General features: G+C 37.1%; 1 protein-coding gene across 1 annotated transcript; it reads left to right on the top strand.

The window, feature by feature from the left end:
• The first annotated feature begins 101 nt into the window (after positions 1-101).
• wdr90 (WD repeat domain 90) lies at positions 102-24957 on the top strand. The gene is made up of 42 exons (XM_067435306.1): positions 102-351; positions 979-1073; positions 1172-1348; positions 2547-2685; positions 2787-2957; positions 3102-3228; positions 4655-4722; positions 4802-4923; positions 5025-5240; positions 5453-5518; positions 7487-7555; positions 8061-8171; positions 8580-8725; positions 8806-8863; positions 8950-9068; positions 9277-9438; positions 9532-9662; positions 10039-10155; positions 10243-10478; positions 11436-11578; positions 11855-11985; positions 12108-12238; positions 12713-12874; positions 12969-13097; positions 13179-13309; positions 13426-13460; positions 15420-15542; positions 15626-15864; positions 15975-16077; positions 16221-16342; positions 16458-16614; positions 18515-18705; positions 18785-18953; positions 19063-19192; positions 20798-20966; positions 21104-21226; positions 22025-22205; positions 22286-22416; positions 23816-23959; positions 24130-24249; positions 24366-24450; positions 24539-24957. The coding sequence occupies exons 1-42, from the start codon at positions 339-341 to the stop codon at positions 24694-24696; spliced, it is 5550 nt and encodes a 1849-aa protein (XP_067291407.1). The 5' UTR covers positions 102-338; the 3' UTR covers positions 24697-24957.
• The last annotated feature ends 235 nt before the right edge of the window (positions 24958-25192 follow it).

Here is a 25192-nt window from a genome sequence, read left to right as displayed (position 1 = left end):
ATTAAAATATCTTTATAGATAAAATAAAAATATCTTTATCTCGGCGATTCACAGTTTTAGGCATGATGACGTATGCCTGCGTCATGCCGTTCGAACGCGTCGTGGCGGTCTCTGCGGCGCGAGTAGCGGTTCATCAACAACACAACACGCTCGCAGACCTGCAAAACACTCATAACATGTACAAAATCAAAAATTAATATCTCCACGAAGATGAACTACGGTGCTGGGATGGGCCACCGTATGTAGGAGACGGAAGTGAATTGATTTATTTGGTAGTTTGTGAGCTACAGTTCGTTACGTTAGCTGTCAACAGGTGAATCAGATCTGAGAAGTAAACAATGTCTTCCAAAGGTAAGAATACTTTACTTAATAAGTCACTTCACTGAGTAATAAGCACCTGTAATGGACCTGGGCTGAGTTCTTTAATTCTTTAAAAGTCGAAAGATATGCAGCACAATAAACAGTACAACAGAGCACCGTTTCCAATGCAATATTGAAATGTACTGTGTGCATTATATACCAAATATACCAGGGGGTTTCAATCTTTTAGATACCATAACCACCCTCTTCCTGAAATGTAAAAGCCAGCTTTATTTTCCTGTGTAAATAAATATCCAGTTTATATTGTACAAAATAATAATATTATAAATGTGTAAAATATTTTTAGGAACATAATAGACAAAAATATTTTTCTACTCACTGCATTACTGTACTGCTATGGTTTATTATTTATAAAAATTTGTTATTTACATTTATTTTAATAAAATGTATTTAAAAAATATTATATATATATATATATATATATATATATATATATATATATAATATTTTCATGTTTTTTTCATATATATATATATATATATATATATATATATATATATATATATATATATATATATATATATATATAATTTTTCGTGGAGTGTAGCTAAAAAAAAACATCCAGCCGCGATGATTGTATGTGTGTCTCTCCATCAGCTCTGTGGCAGCAGCCGTACGTAAACATCTTCAAACACATGAAGATAGAAGAATGGAAGAAAGTCAGCAAAGAGGGAGACGTCACCACATACATGGTAGGAGGTTTATTCCGTTCTCATAAAACGTATAATGTTGTCGCTGCACAGGATTCTCATTAGCAGCATCAGCATATATTATTTGTATGTATTTATAGGACAAGAAGCTGAAATGTTCTGTGTTCCGGATCCGTGGCTCCGTTCCAGCCAGTAACTACATCCTGCTTCCCAAAACCAGCAGCCAGTCTCTGGGTCTCACTGGCCGGTTCCTCTACCTGCTGTTCAAACCCAGCCCAAACAAACACTTCATCGTGCACCTGGACATCACTGCTGAGGTGAAAAGTGTAGTTTTATATGCATAACTATTTAGAGGCAAAATATGATGTTTTTGCCGTAGGTTTGTCACCTATTCAAAACAAAAGCCTAGCCATCTTGACAATGGCAAGATTGAGCGCGGATTCATGGGAGATGTGGTCTTAACCTCATAGCCGGTGAAAAATAATCGTAACAAAACTCAGGATAAGAGTATTAACGTTACTGAAGAAGCAGAGCTGGACAGAGTGACGTGGGATCTGAAAGATAGCACTGGGGCAATTGTTAATGAGAGACGAGCGCGACACACAGTTTGACAGCAACAGAGCTTTTATTATGCTACAGACGAGCGCTTCCGCTTCTTCCAGTCGTATGTGTATGTGGGGTAATTCAGTTTTACCATATTAGATACATTTAAATGTGTTGAAAATGATGCTACTATGAGACACTTGTTCACACTGCAGTAAGAGATTATTAGGCATGGAAAAACATGGTACCAGATTTAAACAATAAGTTTAGTTGAGCTGTATAACAATTATTTTTCTGTCTATAAATGTATGTAAACAGTTGTTTCCTTGTCTAATAAATTCCATAGTTTCTACAAAATAAAACTGGAAATTGAGGGTAACGCGAGTATGATGTCATTGATATGCGACACACAGTCTTATTTCTCTGGATTTAAGCATTCTCGGAAGCATCTGGGATAATGTTAGCACACAAGTCAATAGAATATATTTGTTAATTAATTATATTTATATAGCGCTTTTCTGGCTCCTCAAAGCATGGAAGGGGGGGATCTCCTCCACCACCTACAAAGTGCAGCTCCACCTGGATGATGTGACGGCAGCCATATTGCGCCAGAACGGCCACACACACACACATACACACACACACACACCAGGTGATTGGTGGAGAGGAGACGAGTGATGAAGCCAATCAGTAGGGGGATGATTAGGAGGCCATGATGGACAGAGGCTAATGAGCGAATTTGGCCAGGATTCCAGGGTTACACCCCTACCCCTACTCTTTTTCCGAAGGACATCATGGGATTTTTAATGAATTTTAATGCCGCACAGAGTCAGGACCTCAGTTTAACGTCTAATCTGAAGGACGGTGCTCATTGAAAGTATAGTGTCCCCATCAATGTACAGGGGCATTACGACCCACACAGACCACAAACTGTCCTGTTTATCACTTTTTGTTGCTTTGTTCATCATTCAGGAGGGTCAGGTGATCCGTGTGTCGTTCTCTAACATGTTCAAAGAGTTCAAGTCTACGGCGACATGGCTGCAGTTCCCTTTTCTGTGTGGAGCTACACACGGTTCAGTGTATGAGAATACGGCCAGTACTGCTAAACAAGGTAGACATTCATTGTTTTATTATCATCTCACACTTATGATGTTTTCTACTTGCAGCAAGTGTTTTTTGTGTGATTACTGATTGATAATTTGTGCATTTCAGGTTTGGTAGGCCCAGCGCCGGCGAGCACACGTTGGACGTGTTTGACGATGGACCTAAGTTACGTGCTCTCGGTTTATCTGAACAGAACACACAGTCACCTTAAGAGCGTCAAGCTCGGTGCCAATATGTCCGTTAAAAACATTATCACCAGTGACCTGCTGTTTGACCCTGGTACATTTTGACTTTGCTCCTTTTACCATTGCAGATTGTGAATTGGATAACATGTAATGTCAATCTTGTAAAGCGTATTTAAGCTCTGGTGTTGTGTAAACTAACTTTATTATTATTACACAATAATAAAACTTTTTTTTGTAGGTCTGTCATTCTCTGAGTTTAGGCAGTCTGGTGTGATGTTGCCAGATTGCACTGCCCCGATGCCCAGAGAAATGTGTTTCCCTGTACCCAAAGGACAGAGTTGGCACCACTTATATGATTACATTAGGTGAGTGCCATTACTTTGGGAATGCACAGTTTTTTTATTTTTTTATTTAAAGGGACGCCTTCGGCTTACTTACAGAAATAGTTCAAACGAATGTAATTTTTGGGGGAACTGTTCCTTTAATAGCACTGTTGGAGTTAATAGATGGTCCATATTTGCTTGACCTCATCAGTTTCACTTTCGTAATCAACAATGACGGTGTTTACGGACATCAAATTCAGTTTAAGGACTATATTCAGGTTGCAGCCATTATTCTTAATATAATGTTTATATGCGTACAAGCATCTGATTGTTCCTGTAACCATGTTATTTAAATATTTAATAGTTTCTGTTATTATAATATTTATTACATTTTGAACTAGCCTTTAATATTATTTTGTCTAATTTTGTTATGTGCTTTTATAATTTTATTAGCTTTTCTATTTTTAAAATATTTCTGTATAGCTTTTAATAATTATTATTTTAATTTTAGTCATTTTAATTGTTTAATTTTAATATTTCTATATAGCTTTGAATAATTTTTAGTCATTTAATTATATATATTTTTTAAACAATTTAAATGACTGAAAACGATTTTTAAAACTTTTAGTTTTAGTTAATCTTATCAACACTTGAAAATTTGGCTCATTAATTATGTCTGCCAACATTAAAAGTCGAGCCTATTGAGCTGCACTATATATTAGATACGCTATAGCCTAGTTTGCTATTTTTAAAAAAAAAATGTTTGTGTGTCTGATTATTGTAACAGGTACAATGTACCTTAAGTTATTTTACAGTGTCATTTATATTGTAGTCAATTTGCCGTAGACTTGTAAATGTATATTTTTGTTCGTATTTTAATGCTTTTTTTTTACATCTTGGCCAGAGGACTAAAGATCAAAAATAGCCTTTTGGCTAATTCTGGCTTTTTTAACCATGTTTGTTCATGTGTTTTATGAAATTGCACTGTCCCCTTTTAAATAAACCATTAAATCAAATCAAATCACTGTCATGCATACCTGGTTGATGTAAGTCTACCGATCTACCCATGCATGTGTCCTTTCCCTCTCTTGTTTCCTGAGAAATATATGACTTTAATATTTTAATTTAATTTTAATTTAATAAGCATAAGCATTTTTCAAACAGTTTTTCCCAACAACATCACCTAAGTTCCTTGCCAGCTGAACATGTGCATATATTAGTGTATTTTCAGAATATGGTGTCTACATGCAACACATATCTGATGAAAATGTAGTCCATGCGTGAGATTTGGATTTTGTGGAATCAGGATATTATCTTGAAAATTAATTGGGCAATCAGAATACTGATCGAAATATTGCCAGTATTGATGTGCATGTAAACATTAGTCAGTGATTCACACGTTAATGTTATGTAATCGTTTCAGAATGTATATTGCAAAAATATAACATATTGTGTGTGTGATTGACAGATTTCCCTCTGATGGAACAAAGTTACCATTTGATTCCATACAGAAAGGATCCAACAGTGCAGCTAAACGTGAGTCTTATGCATGTAACACACAATCGCACACAACATTGTACATTTTATCTGATTAAACTATTTGGTCACTCTGCAGAAGTCTCTACTGAAAAGAGCCCTCAAAGAGAAGAGAGTCGCATCGTAAGCCTCAGTAAACCTGTACAAGACCGAGTCTCCCTCATCCAGCAGATCACCACCCCCAAATCTAAACGAGTGTTTGTGTGTGCACTTCAGTTGACCTTCATTCCAGCACTACTAATGTTGATATATACAGGCCCTAATGGCTTCTTTCTCCTTTTCTCTTCTTCCTCTCTGTGTAGAGCACTAAGCAGCGTTTAATGGTCCAGAAAGCGCGTCTGCCCGAGCTGATTTATACACCCTGTGGAGGCTCAGAGAGCCCGGGGTCACCAGATCAAAGTTCGCAGGCAGGTGAAGAGGTCACAGTAGTGTGTTCTGATGATGCTGGAGTACACGTATATGCCCGTTGCGAGGATGACGTCTACACCCACATGACAGACAGTGAGGAGGAAATCACAGTAAGTACTGTAGATCCAAGAAGATCAAGCAATGACTAGCTGAAAAACAACTGGGTCTTAATTTGAGTCAACATTAAATTAAACATTATTCATAAATAATGTCCCTGTTTCCACTTTCCTTTATGCATCTTATTGCAAATAAATTAATTGTGACATTTGCTTTTTAAAAGCATAATTTATGTTAATGAACCAATCTGAATGTTTCTTTTTAGGTCATTAATGCAGCATTACCTCGACCCGTCTCTCTCTCTTCTGACCAATCAGCGAAGCAGCCACAGGTTAACCATGCATAAACACACTTATTCGTCCCCTGGACAACACAGATTTACACTTAAGCCCTATTCGGACAGGTTTAATTTTACAAGGGTAGATGAAATAATGTAATTTTACCACAGGACGTTTGTAATATTTATGGGCAGTTCGCACAGGATAAGAAATCTCAGTAAAACTAATAAAAGTGGGAAGGGTAACTTGATTTCCACATCACCGTCACCTCCCTGTCGTCATGTGCGTATTAAGTGGATTCTTGTTATCATGTGCGCAAACACATATGGGGCCCTATCTTGCACCCAGCGCAATTGACTTTGTACACCGACGCATGTGTCATTCCTATTTTGCACCCGCGCAAAGCGCGCTTTTCCCTCCACAGAAGCACGTCGCTAAACTAGTGAATGAACTTGCGCTCCCTGGGCGGTTCAGCGCAAAAAAGGAGGCGTGTTCCGGCGCAAACAATCCCTGGTGCTATTTTGCTGTTCCATTAAACAGTTGCACCACTGACCAGAAAAAACCTGGTCTAAAGTCAGTGGCGCGTTGCTCGTTGTTCATTATGCTATTTTAAGGGCGCATGCTTGACCATAATGTATAGCGGGCACAACGCGCATACACTTTGCTCATGAAATCTACACAGATGCAACAGTTATTTACAGCAAATCATAAATTGTTACACTAAAAAAAAATATTTACATTGTGGTGTGTCACGAAGATGTGAAAAAATAGGCATAAATCTAGCTTACAAATTATTCAGGCTTATTGTAGTAATTAAGGATCAGACCTGTTTGCCCAATAGTGGCAAGACATATGTATATATATATTTCACTCCCTTACGAAAGGAAAATATATTTACCAATATATTAGTTGAAATATATTTTAATATATTGTAAATATATGGAATAATATATTGATGGTATTATAAAATATATTATATATTCATGTAATATATTGCAAAATATACAAATGATTGCCGCTTTCAATATATTGCAATATGTTGAAAGATATAAATATTAATTCCCATATATGTTAATATATTTCCTAATGTATTGCATGACATTTTCCAATATACTGCAATATATTTTTGTTTCGTAAGGGCTGCTCTTACAAGAACATCAGTCACGTCGGCTGTGAACCGCTCCTGGCGTGCGCCTGGTAAATACGCCATAATAATAGCGATCCATAATGGAACTTGCGCAGCTGCTTTTAAAGGGAATGTTGGATGCCGCTCTGATTGGTTTATTTACGTTACGCCCAAACCATACCTATGAATAATGAAGCTACTTCAGACCAACCCATTTTAGATTTGCGTCGGGTGCAAGAGCCATTTATCCCGCATGGAAAATAGCAACAGTGCCGAGACCCGCCCACAAAGTTACTTGCGCTCCGCGCTTTGACACTTGCGTTTCAGATCGTTAAAATAGAGCCCATGATCTATATACAACAGGTCCGGTCAAACTATTTATTAATTAAATTCTGATTATATTCTGTTGGTAATAGGCACTTACCTAAACCTAAAAGAAGTTCCCTGCTTTTGACCTTTTTTTATTTGATTTGAATGGTAAGCAGAAAACACAGGTTATAAGGTTTGCCACAGACTTTTCCCACCGCCTAGAACGCAACTGAATGCTTTTTCAAGCGCCTCTAAACTTGAAAAACTTTTAAACAGGAAAGGACGGATTATTTATGTACATATTTACAGCGGGTGTATTCGCATGGGATTAGTATTACCTGAGGTAATTTTCCAGACCTTTTTACAGAAGGTAAAAGGTCTTTACTGACATTGTCCGTGATGGAGATTTGGACAGGACTAAAATGACTGAAAATCAGCTCTGGTAATAACTGCTTTAGCCCACTTCGCCATGTTTAACTAATCCTGTCCGCATATCGCTTTACACAGAAGGTTTACATGATAAAGCCTGTATCTACAGCCGTTTTGTGTGCTATGGTGAATTGGAGGGTTTCTGTATATATTTCAGAAGTTGTATCCTGACCCCATTCTGAAGCTGAACAGAATTATTGGCTTCGGAGGAGCTACAATGAGATGTGTGAGTGACACACACACACACACACACACACACACACACACACACACACACACACACACACACACACACACATTAGGGGTGTAAAAATGCATTATCTTGCAGTAAAATTCAATTCATTAATTAGAGAATTTATTAATTGATTATAATTACTTTAATAATAACCCAGTGTTCTAGTAAATTTATTCTGGCCAACTGAATGTGTTTCTCTGAAGAAACATTTAAAAAAAACACCTATCTGACCTGAATAAATCTACTAGAACATTTTGCAATGACCTAGATAACTGAGAGTCTTCACAGACAAATCCAAAATACAGTTCTTGAGTCTGTGAATGTGAAATCAATGGACAGTGTATATTTTCCATTGTGTTACATTTGTGTCTTCATATTTTTGAACATAATTATGAGTCATCGTATTATTAAATTGATTTCATGATGCACTGCTTCAATCTCACATAGATCATATGGTATACTTAGTGTGCTTTCACTCATATTGTTCCTTTCTCAGGCTGTATGGAGCTCCGATGGGGAAGAAGTTGTGTATCCCTGTCATGCCATAATCATCAGTATGACTGTTTCCTCCGGAAAACAGAGATTCTTCATCGGACACACAGATAAGGTCTTTCTCACTCACACACACTTAAATATTTTTAGTGATTTTACCAGTGGTGTCATGCATGATGTGAAGTAAAGTCATACTACTAAATTATTTAAAATATGTATTTATTATTATTATTATTATTAATACATACTATTATATTTGATTATACATGATATTATATAGTAATATTAATAATTATTAAAAATAATATTATTTTAAAACATTATTAGGCTAAGCAATGTAGCAACGTCACATTAGTATAGAGTCTAACTGATGGTCACAGTTGTTGTTTGTCGTGTTTATTGTATAACATTGTTCGTGCAAACCGTATTTAGAATTTGTTTTACAATAACAGTGATCATTTTATCATAGAGTTAGGTGTGCTGGCCTTGATTTTCCTGTTGACGTGTGCCTGTTGTCTGTCAGGTCTCAGCTCTGGCGTTAAATGCCAGTTCTACTGTGTTGGCATCAGCTCAGACGGGCACAAACAGTCTGATTCGTCTCTGGAGCTATGGCGGAGGAGTGTGCCAAACCATTATTCCTACACACACACATGCTCTGAATCTGCTTAGGTACACCCAACACAAATATACAACACAATACAATGCCAGCTGGATTTGTCAGGGTCCATCAGGGGATGTTGTTTTTTTAGTTTCTCTCAGAGTGGAGGAGTGCTGTGTGGCGTAGGGAAAGACAGTCACAACAAAACTGTGAGTGTTTTGCATGTGGAAAAACTAATTTTGTTGTGAGTGTATATTGTGTAAGTTTGTATTAATTACTTGATTTGTTTGCTTAGACGGTGATCCTTTGGAACACCCGGCGTGCGGCAGAAGGAAGTGTGGTTCCAGTCTTAGCTAAAGCACACACCGACGTGGACATCCAGATGATCAAGATAGCGTTCTTTGATGATACACGGTGCGCAATGCGCATACACACTTGTGTTGCAATTACAGCCAATCTAAACATGTTTGAGCTTTAATGTGTAGTGGGATTTTGTTTTGATGCAAATGCATGTACAATATGAACAATATCATTACTAGCTAATGTTATTATCCTCAATTTCACCTCAGTTTTTAATCATATTGGCAGATTATAAGTGTATATATTGTGTTTGTTTGTGCAGTATGGTGTCGTGTGGTTTAGGTAACGTGCGACTATGGCGTGTACGTGGTGGTTCTCTACGTTCTTGTCCTGTGAATCTTGGACAGTATCACAATCAGGAGTTTACTGACCTTGGGTTTGAGCAGGGACACACTCAGGACCGTCCGGTGGATGAACGCACACTGTGAGTGCACAGAAAAATAAACTCTTTAAATAAAGCTGACATTATGTCATTTGATCTTGATCTCATCCTAAAGTGTTTTTTTGATTGGAGCAGGTTTGTCAGTAGTAGGAGTGGTCACATCCTGGAGATCGACTATGTTGCTGTGGCGATAAAAAACATTAGGAGGCTCCTCCCAGCTCAGGAAAGCCACACCCACCAAAGAGAAAAACAGACCTTTAGCACAGGTGAAAATTTGGCTCATATAACTCCTGATTACCTCTCTACCTGTTTGTTTCTCGCCTCCTCAATGTTCTCGTCAGTATGTGTAAAAAAGGCCTTAAAAACTAAATTTTATTTTGTTCTGTCGGACAGGTCTCTTTAGACACCTCACGATTTGATTTGATTTGAGTTAAAATTAAATTAAATAATTTAATAATTTAATTTGCAATCTGATGTATGGTGGAATTTATTATTATTGTTAATTGTTATTGATTAAAATAGCAGCTACGAAACACCCAATTAGAAGGCCACTGGAGGACTGCTGCATGATTTGCAGCAGATACTTTTTTTCTTTAAATATTTGTTCAAATTGAAATAATAGTAAAATATCTATGTTTTCAGGTGCTGGTATTGCGGTGAACAGCATCAGTGTGTGTGCTGAGTTCTGTGTGACTGGTTCAGAGGATGGATTTATGCGTCTGTGGCCTCTTGACTTCTCATCAGTTTTTTTAGAGGCGGGTAAGTTCTCCTCTGTCAATCACTCTCTCAACCAATTATCTTGCTTATGACTAACTATGAATTACTGAGATTTTGGTGTGTTTGTAGAGCACGAGGGTCCCGTCAGTTTGGTGTGTGTGTCCTCGGACGGCTCGAGAGTTCTAGCGGCCACGACTGCAGGGAATCTTGGGTACCTGGATGTTGGTAGCCGTGGCTATCGTACATTAATGAGGTCTCACACAGGGAATGTATTGGGCTTCAGTGTGGACGGAGTTAGACGGCGTGTTACCACCGTGTCCAGAGACAGCACCGTACGGGTGTGGGACATGGACACCATGCAACAGGTCATTTATGGGAATGTTTATCATTAAAGCATAGTCGCATATATGCTTTTGCATACTGTTGGTCGTGCGTAGACACCAGACATGCGCTGATATTACAATGAAGTTAAAGGGTTACTTCAGCGATTAGTATATGGCTTTGTATCAGTAGAAACCCTGGAGTATATTCAAATGATCGTGCTTCTTGAAACAAGAGATTTATGCATTTTATTTCTGGAAAAATTATTTCGATGAGGCAAATATTGTCAATTTGCGTCATCTAAGAAATTTTTGGCCAGAGGCTAGAGATTACAGCTATTTCCGCATGTTTTCAACCCGGCCATGGGGAGTGTGATCTCACTCACAGCACTCAGCTCGGGCAGCCGTGGGCATTCATGCAAATGGTGCGGAGGAGCAAAGTGAGTGTTTCAATTTCTCAAATTAATTCCTATGAAAGTTAAACTTCTAAAGGCATCTAAAAACGCGCCAGACTGAACACGTGCTGTGAACGACTGCCGCGAGCGCAGACATGTTCACCTCAGCTCTCATCACGAGCGCTTATTCAGCTCATTCATCACAATGAATGTAATCTGACTCCTGCAGCGTTAGTGCTGTGAGACACTCCCTCAGCGGCTCACTCACATTATATTGAACAGACACGTTCAGTTTTTAATTGTAGTGTCTCTAACTGAACTGATTTAATGGAAATAAACGCGGTGGTGGGAAAGTGATCCAGTCACAGTGATTCAGTAGCAGTGGCTTTGGGAATGGCCTCGCAGGGTAGTGAAGCATTCTGGGAATTGTTGTCTTTCATCCCCATGAGACAAAAATACTATTTCTGTCTTTTCTCAGTCTAGAAAGCACCAAATTCAAAAATAATTTCACATTTCTACTACATGAATGACCCAGTTTAAATACAGATTCATCTTCCCAGCGCTGAAGTACCCCTTTAATATACTGGGCCTCTAATTTGTCTTGCAGCTCTATGATTTTGTCTCTGATGATGATGAAAGTCCCTGTTCAGTTGCGTTCCATCCCAGCATGCCTCTCTTCACCTGTGGATCGAGCTCTGGAACCGTCAGAGTGTTTGATATTCAAACGTCGAGCTTAATCGCCCAGCACAGGTACATACACACTCTCAAACATGCATTTGTCCTTACAAGAACTCTAGTCTTTTGAATTGTAATATCTCACAATATTACTGTAAATAAATAAATTCAGCCCTGGTTTAAATTAGAGACTCCTTTCAGAAACATTTAAAAATCTTACTGACCCCAAACCTTTAAACTGTAGTGTATATTGTAGTAATATTATTATTTTAACTACATACTGTAAATACATATGCATGTCATTCATATCCCTCTTTAAAGTGTATTGATTTAATGTGTGTGTGTTTGCAGGCAGCACATTGGATCCGTTGAGTGTGTGATATATTCTCCCGATGGTCAATGTCTGTTTAGTGCTGGCTCTCTTGGATACTTGGTACTTTATAACTCTTCTCAAAATGACCATCATGTGGTCCGTGTTCTGGGTGAGTAAATATGATGTATGGTGACAGATAAACCTCACAACATATCAGATAACCTCAGCTTCCTATATTTATTTGTGGACTGTGTGGAAGCAGCATTCTGAATTATTAATATGTTTTCTAAGGTAATGTGGTTGCGCGGGGTCTGAATTGTGGCCCGGATACTTTGGCCGTGAGCTCTGACAGCCGCTGTCTAGCGCTGGTCGGACCTACCGAATACATCGTCACGATTATGGAGGCACAGTCGCTTAATGAGGTACATCCAAACCAAAATGTTTGAGCTGTGATGCAGTGCATTTGGATCATAATTTCTGATCCCTCTTCTCCCTCTCACTGTTTCTGAGAAAAATAATTAATAAAGTTTCAAAAACGTTTCCATCATTCATTTTGTTAAACTCTGTTGAATCTGGGACATAACCAAGTAATATTTTTTTTTTCTTCAATTTATTGTTTAGTCATCATTTTAATTATTTTTTGTTTATTTGCTTAATATTTTTATGTCCTTTTGTAATTTTTATTTATTTATTCCCTTTATTTATTTGTATTTCAGTTTTTGTAATTTGATTTGTTTTCAGTTAGTTGCAAATGCCATTTTTTCTGATGTTTTTCATCTAATATTAATATTTTGTTTTATTTCCGTCAACAAAAGCTATTTTTAAAGAGATTTTGAGTTAACAATTACAAACCATAATGTACTGTACATATTAAATCACATGTTTCTGTGTCACAGTTACTTCGGGTTGATGTGAGCATTCTGGATGTTGAGAGCACAACACTAGACTCTGCCCTGAATGTGTGTTTCTCCCCTACGTCACTGTCACACCTGCTCGTCACCACCTCAGCCAATAAGATCCTCTGGATTGACACACACACAGGACAACTGCTAAGACAGGTGAAACACTGAAGGGCGAATACTTTCGGAGAACATTAAGCATCACATATTAGTGACATCGCATATCACATAATCATTATTAATGTAATTACAGGTGTCTGAGGTGCATAAGCATCCGTGTGTGTCTCTGGCTGTCAGCGAAGATGGCCGCTATTTGCTGACGGCCGCTCAGAACTCTCTGAAGGTCTGGGACTATGACATGCACCTGGATGTCAATTCACAGGTATGTTTGTTTGAACGCTGGGTTTGATGATGCAGCGAGTATAGACTTTGAATGAGATCAATGTGTTTGTTTCTCCTTCAGGTGTTCATTGGTCACTCTGAGCCCATCAGACAGGTGAGGTTCACGCCTGATCAGATGGGCGTGGTCACGGTGGGCGACGCCCTCTTCTTCTGGAACTTCCTGGCACCCCCACAAGAGATTTCACACTGCAGGTTAGACCTGTGTTTTCCATAATACTGTAAAATGTTTTAATCTGCTTTTAAGCTATTTGTAAGAAATAGCTAGGATTTTTTTCTAAATTTTTGAAATCTTTCTCTCTTCCTACCAGGTCTGTAGCTGTAGAGGTCTCTCCCCATAAATCAGGTACGATAAGCTAAATAATGACTTTGTTTCTTGTTATTTGAAGATTATGAATTTTTAGGTCAATCTTACAAAAATAATTTAAAGATTATTTTCACAAATTAAAATAAAATAAATATGATAATTTGCACAAAGAAAATAAAGTCTGTTTATACAACCAACAATTAAGCACTTTTTAATTTTTTTCTCTGTTAATTTCATCCTGTTACTGATCCTGAAGAACTTTACATTCTTCTAGTACCGTTCTTTGCAATTTTACTAAAAAATGTTATGATATATCTATATCTTAAGACATCTTCATCTATATATTAGATACATTTGTAAGTAATAATCAGCATTTAATAGAAAGTAACAATAAACAAATCTATAACCAAATATCTCTGAGTAAAATAATATTGCCAGAAGAAGGGCCCTATGAGCAGGATGCAAGAACAAGAGGAAGTTATATATGAGATTTAGACGTGACAGTGTGGTTTTACCACCTCAGCAGCAAAAAGAGCCAAGTATTTATTTTCAGCATGTCTAAACCTCATCTAAATATAGCTGTACCTTAATTCTGAGTAAGATATGTAACTTATGCGAAACTTAATTTTAGACTGATACCACAGAAGTAGCTACAAAATATAAACATGTACATTTTCATAAGCCCCGTCTCCACCAAAATTACCAGGAACAATTTGTAGCAGGAACTTTTTTACAGGAACTTTTCTCCCCCCCAGACCTGCAACTGTCTGCGTTTCCACCGCGATAAAGTGCCGTGAAGATTAGGCAAATTAGTCTGGTGATGTAGGATTGCGCGCGACTGCTCCTCCAAGTCAGTGACAGTAATCATTTTTGTGTGTACCGATTGAAAGATTTAGTGGACTGTTTACATGAGACGCGTTATCTAAACCGATCTGGTGTTTACATGTGATGACTTTCATTCGCAATCATTTTGTCAGATGCAGTTTGTCTGCCGCATCAAAAATGTCAACGCTGTTTTCTCCAGCAGCTGGAGTGTGTTAACTGTAGCCATAGCAACTCTTAACGGCCACCAGGACTAATGCAGTATTATATAATAAGCTATTTATTTGTTGTAAAGTGTAATAATCATCTCAGAAGAAAAAAAATTCTTCTGTCAGGCGCAGTTAAAGTAAAAACTGCCTGGGGCAATATACGCTGTGTCATTACTCCAACATTATCTTCATAACCCTCAGAAAAATGAGCTTTCTTCTCTTGACAACATGAGCGCGGCGCGCGCTGTCACGTCATGTAAGGACGCACACTTAAAAGTAATCGGTCAGGTCGTTTACATGGTGAAAAATATAGACTGTAAAAAAATTAATAACGAGTATGGAAGAGATTCAAGCTGTGCTGCTTTTGCTGGTTATGTATAGGTTTACTAAAGAGGAAATTAACAACGACAGAAAAGAGCACTAATATGCAGATTCAGCAGCATATTCAGAAAGCTTGAGATGGCTGAGACGAACGCGCGCAATCAGACAGAGAGCAAGACTGATATTTACTGAACGTAGACCGAACCTCGCAAAAGACTTTTAAAAATGGCGGTTGAAATAAAATGCTAAACCAATCAGCATGTTCAGCGCCCAAGTCCCGCCCTCGAAAGTTCCTGAACTTTGAAAAAGTACTACGTCGCGAGCTGGGCCGTTTGGAGGGGGAAATATTTACCCGGAACTTCATTTAGATCCTGGTTCCTGCGGTCTAAACACACCGAGTACCACCCAAAGTTCCTGGTTCCAGGGTAAAGTTCCTGCGGTGGAAACGCAGCTATAGTAGAGATGAACTAAATGTCTGGCCTGAATAGAACATATGAATATGAGTATATGATGTTAAAAGATAAAATTGACTTTTTAATCGAAACAACCATAAAGGAATAAATCTAATCATAAGCATGAAAATTGTTGTTTTCTTATACACCAATACACACTGTATGATGATCCTTAATAAGCTTCTGTTGTTCAGCTCACAGTTGGGTGGAGCTAAATGCAGCTGAGCTGTCCAATGAGAGTCCTCGAGAGGCATTATTTCAGCCTTCTTCGCCGCCTGTTATAAATTTTCTTTTCAGTGAGAGGAAGGACAGTGAAGGTGTGTTCAAGAGTATTACTTCTCATTCATTACTTCTCATCCGCGTGTCAGTATTACATCTCAGACACTTTTCTTTTTTTTAGGTTTCCTGTGTGATTCTACAGCTGAACTGCAGCTCAGTCCCACAGCAGGCCACACACACTCTCCTCCCCCTAAACACACCTCCTTCCTGAGAGTGACCGAATGGGTGCAGAACGAGGAGACACCCACACTCCCAGCCAATCAATCAAGGACGGAGAAAATACGAGACGGTCACACGGCAATCCGTCCAGACTGTTATAAACACTTCACTCCACGTTTTAAGACATCTGTGCTGGATCAGGTACTTCAATTATTCATTCATGGATTCATCTCAAAAGTCAATTATTAACATTTAAACCAGAACAGTCTTTTTTTACCACTTTTTCTCCACAACAATCATTCTCTTTTTAGACTGTAGTATCTCCGCCCTCAGGACAGGCGGGGCTGAGTCTGAAGGCTGTGATTGGCTATAATGGCAATGGGCGTAATAATATGGCCTGGAATCCAGACACAGGTCAATACTATCCAAGTATAAACTCTTTTATGATGTCCATCACAATAAAATGAATGTGCACGTTTTGTGGTGGTGCTTACGTGTCCTTTCTCAGTGTGTATGTACGCAATTGTTATTTAGCTACATCTTGTGTGTGTTTGCAGGTTTATTTGTGTACTCCTGTGGGTGTGTTATTGTCATTGAGGATCTTCACACAGGCTCACAGAGACAGTGGTTCGGTCACGCAGAGGAGATCTCAACGCTTGCTGTCACCCATGATGCACAGGTACCACACACATACTACAGATATATAAATCACACACTTTTCCACCAGTTGGTAATGCTTTACTAATGATTGTAAGGAGCCTCAGAATGAAACCTCTGTCTAATTTTCTCGGCAGACGGTTGCATCTGCATCAGGGGGCGGAGCTTCACACAGCAGCCTCATCTGCATATGGAACGTTTTAGATGGTTCCTGTAGAAACCGCCTCTCCTATCACAAGGGGGTGGTGCAGAGCCTTACGTTTTCCAGGGATGACATGTACCTCCTCTCAGTGGGTCAGTGTTTAAACGGGTACTTCAGCGCTGGGAATATGAATCTGTATTTAAACTGGGTTATTAATGTAGTAGAAATGTGAAATTATTTTGAATTTGGTGCCTTCTAGACTGAGAAAAGACAGAAATAGTATTTTTGTCTTATGGGGATGAAAGACTACAATTCCCAGAATGCTTCGCTGCCCTGTGAGGCCATTCCCAAAGCCAACGCTACGGGATTACAGTGACTGAGTTAGAGAACAGACACTTCTATTAAATACTGAACGTGTCTGTTCAATATAACGATCGAGTCGCAGCGTATGTTTTACAGCACTAACTCAGATTAGGAGTCAGATTACATTTAACTTCATAAATGAGCTGAATGAGCTCTCGTGATGAGAGCTGAGGTAATCGCGACCACATGCGCAACGCGTGTTCAGTCTGGTGTGTTTTCAGTTCATGCCTTTGGAAGCTTAACTTTCATAGAAATTAATTAATAATAAAGTTAAAACACTTACATTGCTTAGCATCCGTTTAAATTAATGCCTGCAGCTGAGCTGAGTGCTGTGAGTGTGATCTCCATGCCCATGCGCGAGTTGAAAACATGCGGAAATGGCTCCCTCTGCTGGCTGTAGTCTTTAGCCTTTGGCCAAACATTCCTCCTATGATGCAAATATCATCAATTTGCATCATAGGAGGAATTTTTCCAGAAATAAAATGCATAAATCTCTTGTCTCAGGGGGATATGAGGGGGGAAAGCACAATCGTTTGAATATACTCCAGGGTTTCTACTGATAGAAAGCCATATGCTAATCGCTGAAGTAACCCTTTAATGTTTTGCATTATGGGATCATGTTTTCCCACTTAGCACATGCACTGCTAATTTTAAAAATGTAGAAGTGCATAAAGAACTAGGGATGCAGTAAAAATGTATCATATAATTTTTTTTTCCCTAATAAAGGGATACAGGGAGACATTAACAAACAAAATGATTTAATTTATTTGAATACAAAAAGTATACTTGGTTGCTTCAAACTATTTATTTCATAATTATGGAATTATGTATGTTTAAAATATTTAATTAAATCCCAGATACAGTTTATTGTGTAACTGAAATAGCAGAAAATTACCAGAAAATGTTATTGCATAAAATATGCACTCTTATATGCACCTTCTAAAATATATTACAATATATAAACACTATAAAGTAAACAATGTACAAAATGATCAACATGAAATCTTAAGCAATCATTTGGCATAGATATGCACTATTCATTGATTGCAAAATGCTCATTGAGTGTAGAATGTGCAACAATGCAGCGCTTGCCTTTTTAAAAATAAAATCATAGCTTTTTAAAAGATTTTTTAAGTTAAAATTATAACTCCTGTTTTCTAACCTCAAATTTTAGACATTTTAATATTATAATTAAGACTTTTATGCCATTTAAGATATTAAATAATTTTTCTTTTGGGGAAAAAATGAACAGATGACTTTTGCAATCTTTCGAATCTACTTATTCACACACATGCTCCTAAATATTTTTTTACAGTTTGCACACATTTTTATTCTCAATTGCAAGTAAAGTGCTTGCACTGTTGGGCCCAGTTAACTCCATTACACTGTAACAAACTAATATTTTGCCCATTTTGGTGCACTTACTAAGAGTTGACAGCATATTATTTACTGCGACAAAATAAATCCTGGCTACTGTAGTTACGGTATTCATGTATATCATTTAAGATAAATTGTGAATTAATTAGGCTCTTTTAGAAAGAAATGTTTCAAATAAAACAAAGAAATCTATAAACCATATGTTATCCCTTGAAAATCAATAGACTTTCTTCAATACAGACATAGATCACTTTTATAAATCTTGTCTTTATAATGAATCATTTGTAATGATGCGGTATAATATGCTTTTAGGTGATTTTTCTGAGCCGGTGGTGGCGCTGTGGAGCACTCGATCATTTGAGCTGCTCTGTACGGTTCAGATATCCGTCCCTCTGCATGACGCTTGTTTCTGCCCGTTTACTGCTAATGAGCTGACTCTCATCGGCAGCGGTGCTGTTGTTTTTACTCAAATACAAACACGCGATAACAACACTGAACTTAAGGTACGTACTGACACAGTATGCAAACACATGCATACAACGTTGTAAAGAAGAAAGTTGATTAAATATGGTTCGCCTGCAGGCGCAGAAAGTGGGCTTACCGGATACAGTCGGGCAGGCAGAGGTGACATCACTGTGCTATAACACCCGGCGTATCCTGTACACGGGCACAAACACCGGCCATGTGTGTGTGTGGGATTGTAACACACAGCGCTGCTTTGTGACCTGGGAAGCAGATGGAGGAGAGATAGGTGTGTGTGAGAAATGTGTTGATGACACTTGTGATCATTGTGGGTCATTGGGAAACAGTATAACCAGGAAGTGATCATTAATAAGTGTTTTTGTGTGCATTTTTTGTAGGTGTGGTAGTTTGCTGTGGGAATAAGCTGGTCACAGGGAGCAACACCAAAAAATTGAGACTGTGGTCTGTAGCTACAGTTCAGAATCTCACTAACCCAAATAACATGAGCAGCGCAGGACAGGATGATGGGTAAACATGCAAACACTCACTTTATCTCCTTTAACAATGCTTTAAGTTCTCTCTATATATACACACTTATGTTTGGTTTGGGTCGGTGAGATTTGTGTCCTGTATGTTGTGTCCAAATGTAAAAAAAAAAAAAAAAAAGGTTCATCAAAGCTGCATTTAGTTGGTATAAAATAGCAATATTATGACTCATTATTACAATTTAAAATAACCATTTTAATATATCTTAAAATATAATTTATTCCTGTGATTAAAAGCTGAATTTTCAGCATTTATTATTCCAGTCTTCAGTGTCACATGATCGTTCAGAAATCATTATAAGATGATGATATACTGCTCAAGAAACATTTATTATTATTATTATAAATGATAAAAAAACAATTGTGCTGCTTCTTTTTTCAGGATTCTTTGATGAATAGAAAGAACAGCATTTATTTGAAATTGAAATCTTGTGTAACATTATAAATGTCTTTACTGTCACATTTGATGAATTCAGTGCATAAAACTATTCATTTCTTTAAAATAAATCTTTCTGCCCCCAAATCATTAAATTACTTTAGACTTTATACTTTATAACACAGAACAGTTCACAGATGCACAAATACAAGACAAAAACACAAAAGAAATAATTAATGTAGCTGGCCCTTGTTAAAGTAAAATCTGACAATTTCATAATATAGCAACAATTCCATAACCAACCCCATTTCAGCAACAACATAATCAAAAACAAGCAATACTATACATATAATAATAATAACCCCATCACTATTTAATAGTTATAGTCTGTCTACTCCTCCGGGCTGAATTCATAAACAAGATGGCTCTCGGGACGAATGAATGCTTATATCTCTGTTAATCTTCACTGGAGGTAAACCGTACCGAGACCCGGAAGGCAATATCTGGAACTCAGAATGAAGGGGGTGGGAGCTATCAGAGATTACTGCGTTGGCCTTCCTAACTACCTGTCTATCATACAGGACAGAAAGGCTACTCTGCTGGACACCTATAATTTTACTACTGACCTTCACTATATTGGAAAGGGCAGTTTTGGCCTTGACAGTGAGACTACCATACCAGCAAATTAATGAGAATGTTAAAACAGACTCAATGTATGATTTATAAAAAAGGGTCATGAAAGGCTTGTCAACACGAAATTTTGACAGTTTGCGAAGACAAAACAGTCTTTATTGGCCTCTTTGGCAAAGCATTTCAGTGTTGGAGATAAAAAATGGTAATATACATATGGACATGTTACATATGGAAGCCCATTAACACCTCAATATTAAAAGATTAAAATGTAATTGAGAGGTGAAGTTTAACCTGAGATGTAAAGTCACATTGTGTGAAACAAAGTCACAATTGTGAGATTTAATGTCTCAATAAAAAAAGTTGCAATTATGCAAAAGTAATGAAAAAAGTTTTTACATTGTGAAATATAGTCATAATCATGAGAAATTAGTTGTGAATTTAAGTCACAATTGTGAAAAGTCTTCAGATTCAAAGTTACTTTATTTTGTTACATATTTAGTCCTAATTACCATAGAAAAAAATGCAGTTTCACATTGTAAAAACAATTAAAAAGAGCATGACTTGTTTTGAACCCGGAAGAGCTCAGGTGCAGCTAGAACAGGAACTGCTGTTGGATGGGACAGTGGTCAGTGCAGCGTTTGATGAGGCCATGGACATGGGGATTGTGGGTACGACAGCTGGAACCCTGTGGTATATCAACTGGGCCGACAGCACCAGTATACGTCTGATCAGCGGGCACAAGAGCAAGGTACATGTTATCCCTGCCGATCTGATTAGACCCTTTTTTAAGCTGTGAAGTTCCTCCATGGCAAAACCTTCCAGATGCAGAAAGTTAAAAATCTGAAATGATTCTAAAAGAAGCTGCTTTTCCTCAAACTTCCCCAGGTGAACGGTGTGGTTTGTAGTCCAGATGAGAAGCATTTCGTCACGTGTGGGCAGGACGGCAGTGTGAGAGTTTGGGCACTGCAGAGCCACGAGCTGCTGGTGCAGTTTCAGGTGCTGAATCAGGTGAGAATAAACACACTGATGCCGTTTACAATTCATTTACAAAACACTCTGACGAATGCCTTGTGTCTGGGATGACAACAGGTCTTCATAGTAGCCAATCATCTGAGTACATTATTCTGTCACATTACTTTTTTTAATGGCAGCCTAGATATGAAAGTCTTTCCAACCTACTTTCTGTGCATGACTTTCTACTGAATAATGTATCCATTTCAAGCTAGTTTTTAATGCAAATGTTATTCATATTTTGGTGTTTCCATCCAGCTTTTTTAATGCAATAAGTCATATAACCGTGTACTTCAATGTACAGCCCTGTTTGAAAGTTTGGGGTCAGTACAAAAAAGTAAAACTTTTATTCAGCAAGGATGCATTAAATTGATCTAAAGAGACAGTAAAGACATTTATAATGTTACAAAAGACTTCTGTTTCAAGGAAATGCTGTTCTTTTGAACTTTCTATTCATCAAAGAATCCTAAAAGAAAACATTTATCCATTTCCCAGAACAATTTTAACAACATTAATAATAATTATAAATGTTTCTTGAGCAGCAAATCCTCATATCAGAATGATTTCTGAAGGATCATGAGACACTGAAGACTGGAGTAATGATGCTGAAAATTCAGCTTTGATCACAGGAATAAATGACATTTTAAATTGTAGTAATATATCACAATATTACTGCTCTTACTGTATTATTGATCAAATATATGCAGCCTTGGTGAACAGAGACTTCTTTCAAAAACATTACAAATAGTGAAAAAGCACATTTTTTGTGTATGTGTTGATTTCTCTGTATTGCAGAGCTGTGAGTGTGTGTGTTGGACTCCTCCGAGGGGGGTGTATGAGCCGAGCGGCCGCACGTGCGTTGCAGGCGGTTACAGCGATGGTACTGTGAGGATTTTCAGTCTGGAGTCGGCTGAAATGGAGCTGAAACTACAACCTCAGCCTGTGTCTGTGTGTGCATTACAGTACTCACACTACGGTGAGAGAGAGTGTGTGTAAGACCTGTGTCCTGTGATCGTTCGTGTGTGTTATTTTCACTATATGCATGTGTGTGTGTAGGTCATGTGCTGTTGTCTGGTGGCCGTGATGGCCTTATTACCGTCAGTAGTCCCGTCACTGGAGTCACTGTACGCACCATCAGTGACCACAAGGGGGCGCCCATAACTACAGTGCAGTGCACCAGCAAGCAGGTTTGTGTGTGTGTGTGTGTGTGTGTGTGTGTGTGTGTCCTTGTTTTTCTGTTTTGCAAGGCAAATGACTCATCATTGTGTATGATGTGGAATTGTGGGCCATGCCCAAAAAGTTTTCGGACACTTAAGTCACACACACAAAAAAATTGCATACATTTTATAAAAAGACATTAAGACCTCAAACATAAAGAAGAAACATGAATGTTACTAAAGAGAAAAGGTCCTGCAGCATTTGAAATGCAAAATACATATATTTAACAATAATTTACAACTTTAGTGTTATTTGAGTGTCCACATACTTACAGAGTCGTTGAATGAACTGCTGAGTAGAGCTGCAATCAAAATTAAACTGAAATCGTATTGTGGCTTAGCACGATTATGAAATATAGTATAAGTATAAGAGCCATATAGTATACTATAGTATAGTATATTAGTTTTATACACTTTGTACTGAAAAACAAAATAATCATAATCATAATATTTTTAATTACTTTATTTATTTTTAAAATGTTATTTTACAGTGAAATATTACAATAGTACAATTTCTTGTTGTTTAATATTTTATATTATTTTCTAATAAGTTATTGTAATAATTAATATAACAACAATAACAATATTTATTGTTACTAAATAAAATATTAAACAAAACAAGACATTTTATTGTTGAAATATTTCACTATAAAATAAAATTCAGTGTTTAAGATAAAAATAATAATTATGAATTTAGGATTTAAAATTTAAAAAATATAATAATGAAATTTATGATGAATCGCATCCAAAATAAAAGTTTATATATTATATATATATATATATATATATATATATATATATATATATATATATATATATATATATATATATATATATATGTGTGTGTGTGTGTACTGTGTGTAATTATTATGTATATAATATAAAAATTTACACATGCATGTATATATTTAAGAAAAATGTGTTATATATATATAAAATATTTATGTAGTATAAATTATGTATACGATATATACATGCAATTTCTTCTTAAATATATACATGTATATGTGTATAAAAATATACATAATAATTATACATAGTACACACACACACACATATATATTATGTAAACACAAACTTTTATTTTAGATGCGATTAATTGTTTGACAGCCTGTTTTTATATAATAATAATAATAATAATAATAATAATAATAATGTATTTTTGGTATTATTATTGATGCTATTATTATTTTAATAATAATAATAATCATCATCATCATTGTAGTTATAATAATACACAATTACAAAATGCTTTTTAAAAAATCACATTTTAAATTGCAGTTGCAGTTTTTATCAGAAAAATCACAATTAATTGTTTTAAAACTGCTGATTGATTTAATGTGTGTGTGCTGATATAAATGTCTTCTAGTATAAGGAGTTTGGTCTGGAGGGGAATGAGCTCTGGTTGGCCGTGAGCTCAGACAGGCGTGTCAGCATCTGGGCTGCTGATTGGACGAAGGATAAATGTGAGCTGCTTGATTGGCTGACATTTCCAGCACCCAGCCCACCAGAGGTGATTGACACACTGAATATTCATGAGTATTAAGCCAATAAATATGCCCTGAACCTGTTCATATATCATGTAGAGTTACACTTTGTCCAATTGAGCTGCTCTGAAGATTACTATTGTAGTTGTAAAGTCCTAAGAAGTGACGTTTGGTGCAATTTTGTCTTTTTAATCAGGATGTACTTGCATTACCACCCAGTCTGGCAGCGTTCAGCCCCAGTGAGAGAGGAGTGGTGGTTTACACCGGCTACGCTGTGGAAAAAGAGATCATCTTTTACTGTCTTTACAAAAAACAGGTACGCACACACTGATGGCCTGACGTAAAACAACACATTTACTCATTCTCGGCCTATATATCATCTGAAGTCATCCTGAGAGATTGTGAGATAATTGAGTATGTTTTGTTTGACAGGTTTTGAGGACGATCTCTCTGGCCGACTGGGCTCTGTGTCTCAGTCTGTGTTCAACAGGAAGGCTGCTCGCTGTTGGATCAAACCGTTAGTGTGCCCGTGCCGTTTTACTTGCAACATAAAAGCAAAGCGTTTGAGTTATGCAGTCGTCTAACGGAGATGCCTTGTGTTTCAGAGCATGTCCTGAAGCTGGTTCATTCCTCCAGCGGCCGTTTCCAGGATTTCGCGTCTCACAGTGACTCGGTTCACGTGTGCAGCTTCAGCTGGTCTGGATCTCAGCTCTTCACTGCTGCTCATAATGAGCTCTTGCTGTGGTCTGTACACGGCTTATAATGTTAGGAGAACACTAAAGCTACTGTTTAATAGTTTGATCCCTCTCAGTTTGGATGCAGTAGCTACTCCGATATCACATTTTTTGCGTTTCTGTTCAGTAGAAATGTTGCATTGATGGAGCAGAACATTTCTGCATCCAGTTAGCATGACTTAAACTTGTATTAATTGATTTATATATATATCTTTTTTATAATTTGTACTTTACTAATACTTTTTACTGTTTAAAATGATTTTGCTAGTGAGAAATACCTTATAATTGTCATGCACTTTGATCAATAAAATTCATAAAATATCTGAAGTACTCATGTCTGCATTAAAAGCCATTGACACACAGTTACAGTAAAACAGAACCGGATTTTAACACTTATAAAATAACTTTCATTAATATGTCCTTGACAAACATTATATATTGCTTCACAGATCTTTAGCTCATAAATTCAAAACATGAATATAATATAGCTTAATTTTTCAAATCAATTTTATATAAATGATTATT

The sequence above is a fragment of the Pseudorasbora parva genome, chromosome 24 (genome assembly GCF_024679245.1).
Source record: "Pseudorasbora parva isolate DD20220531a chromosome 24, ASM2467924v1, whole genome shotgun sequence".
Classification (NCBI taxonomy): domain Eukaryota; kingdom Metazoa; phylum Chordata; class Actinopteri; order Cypriniformes; family Gobionidae; genus Pseudorasbora; species Pseudorasbora parva.
The sequence above is the reverse complement of the archived record's forward strand: the minus strand, read 5'-3'. Positions and strand labels throughout refer to the sequence as shown.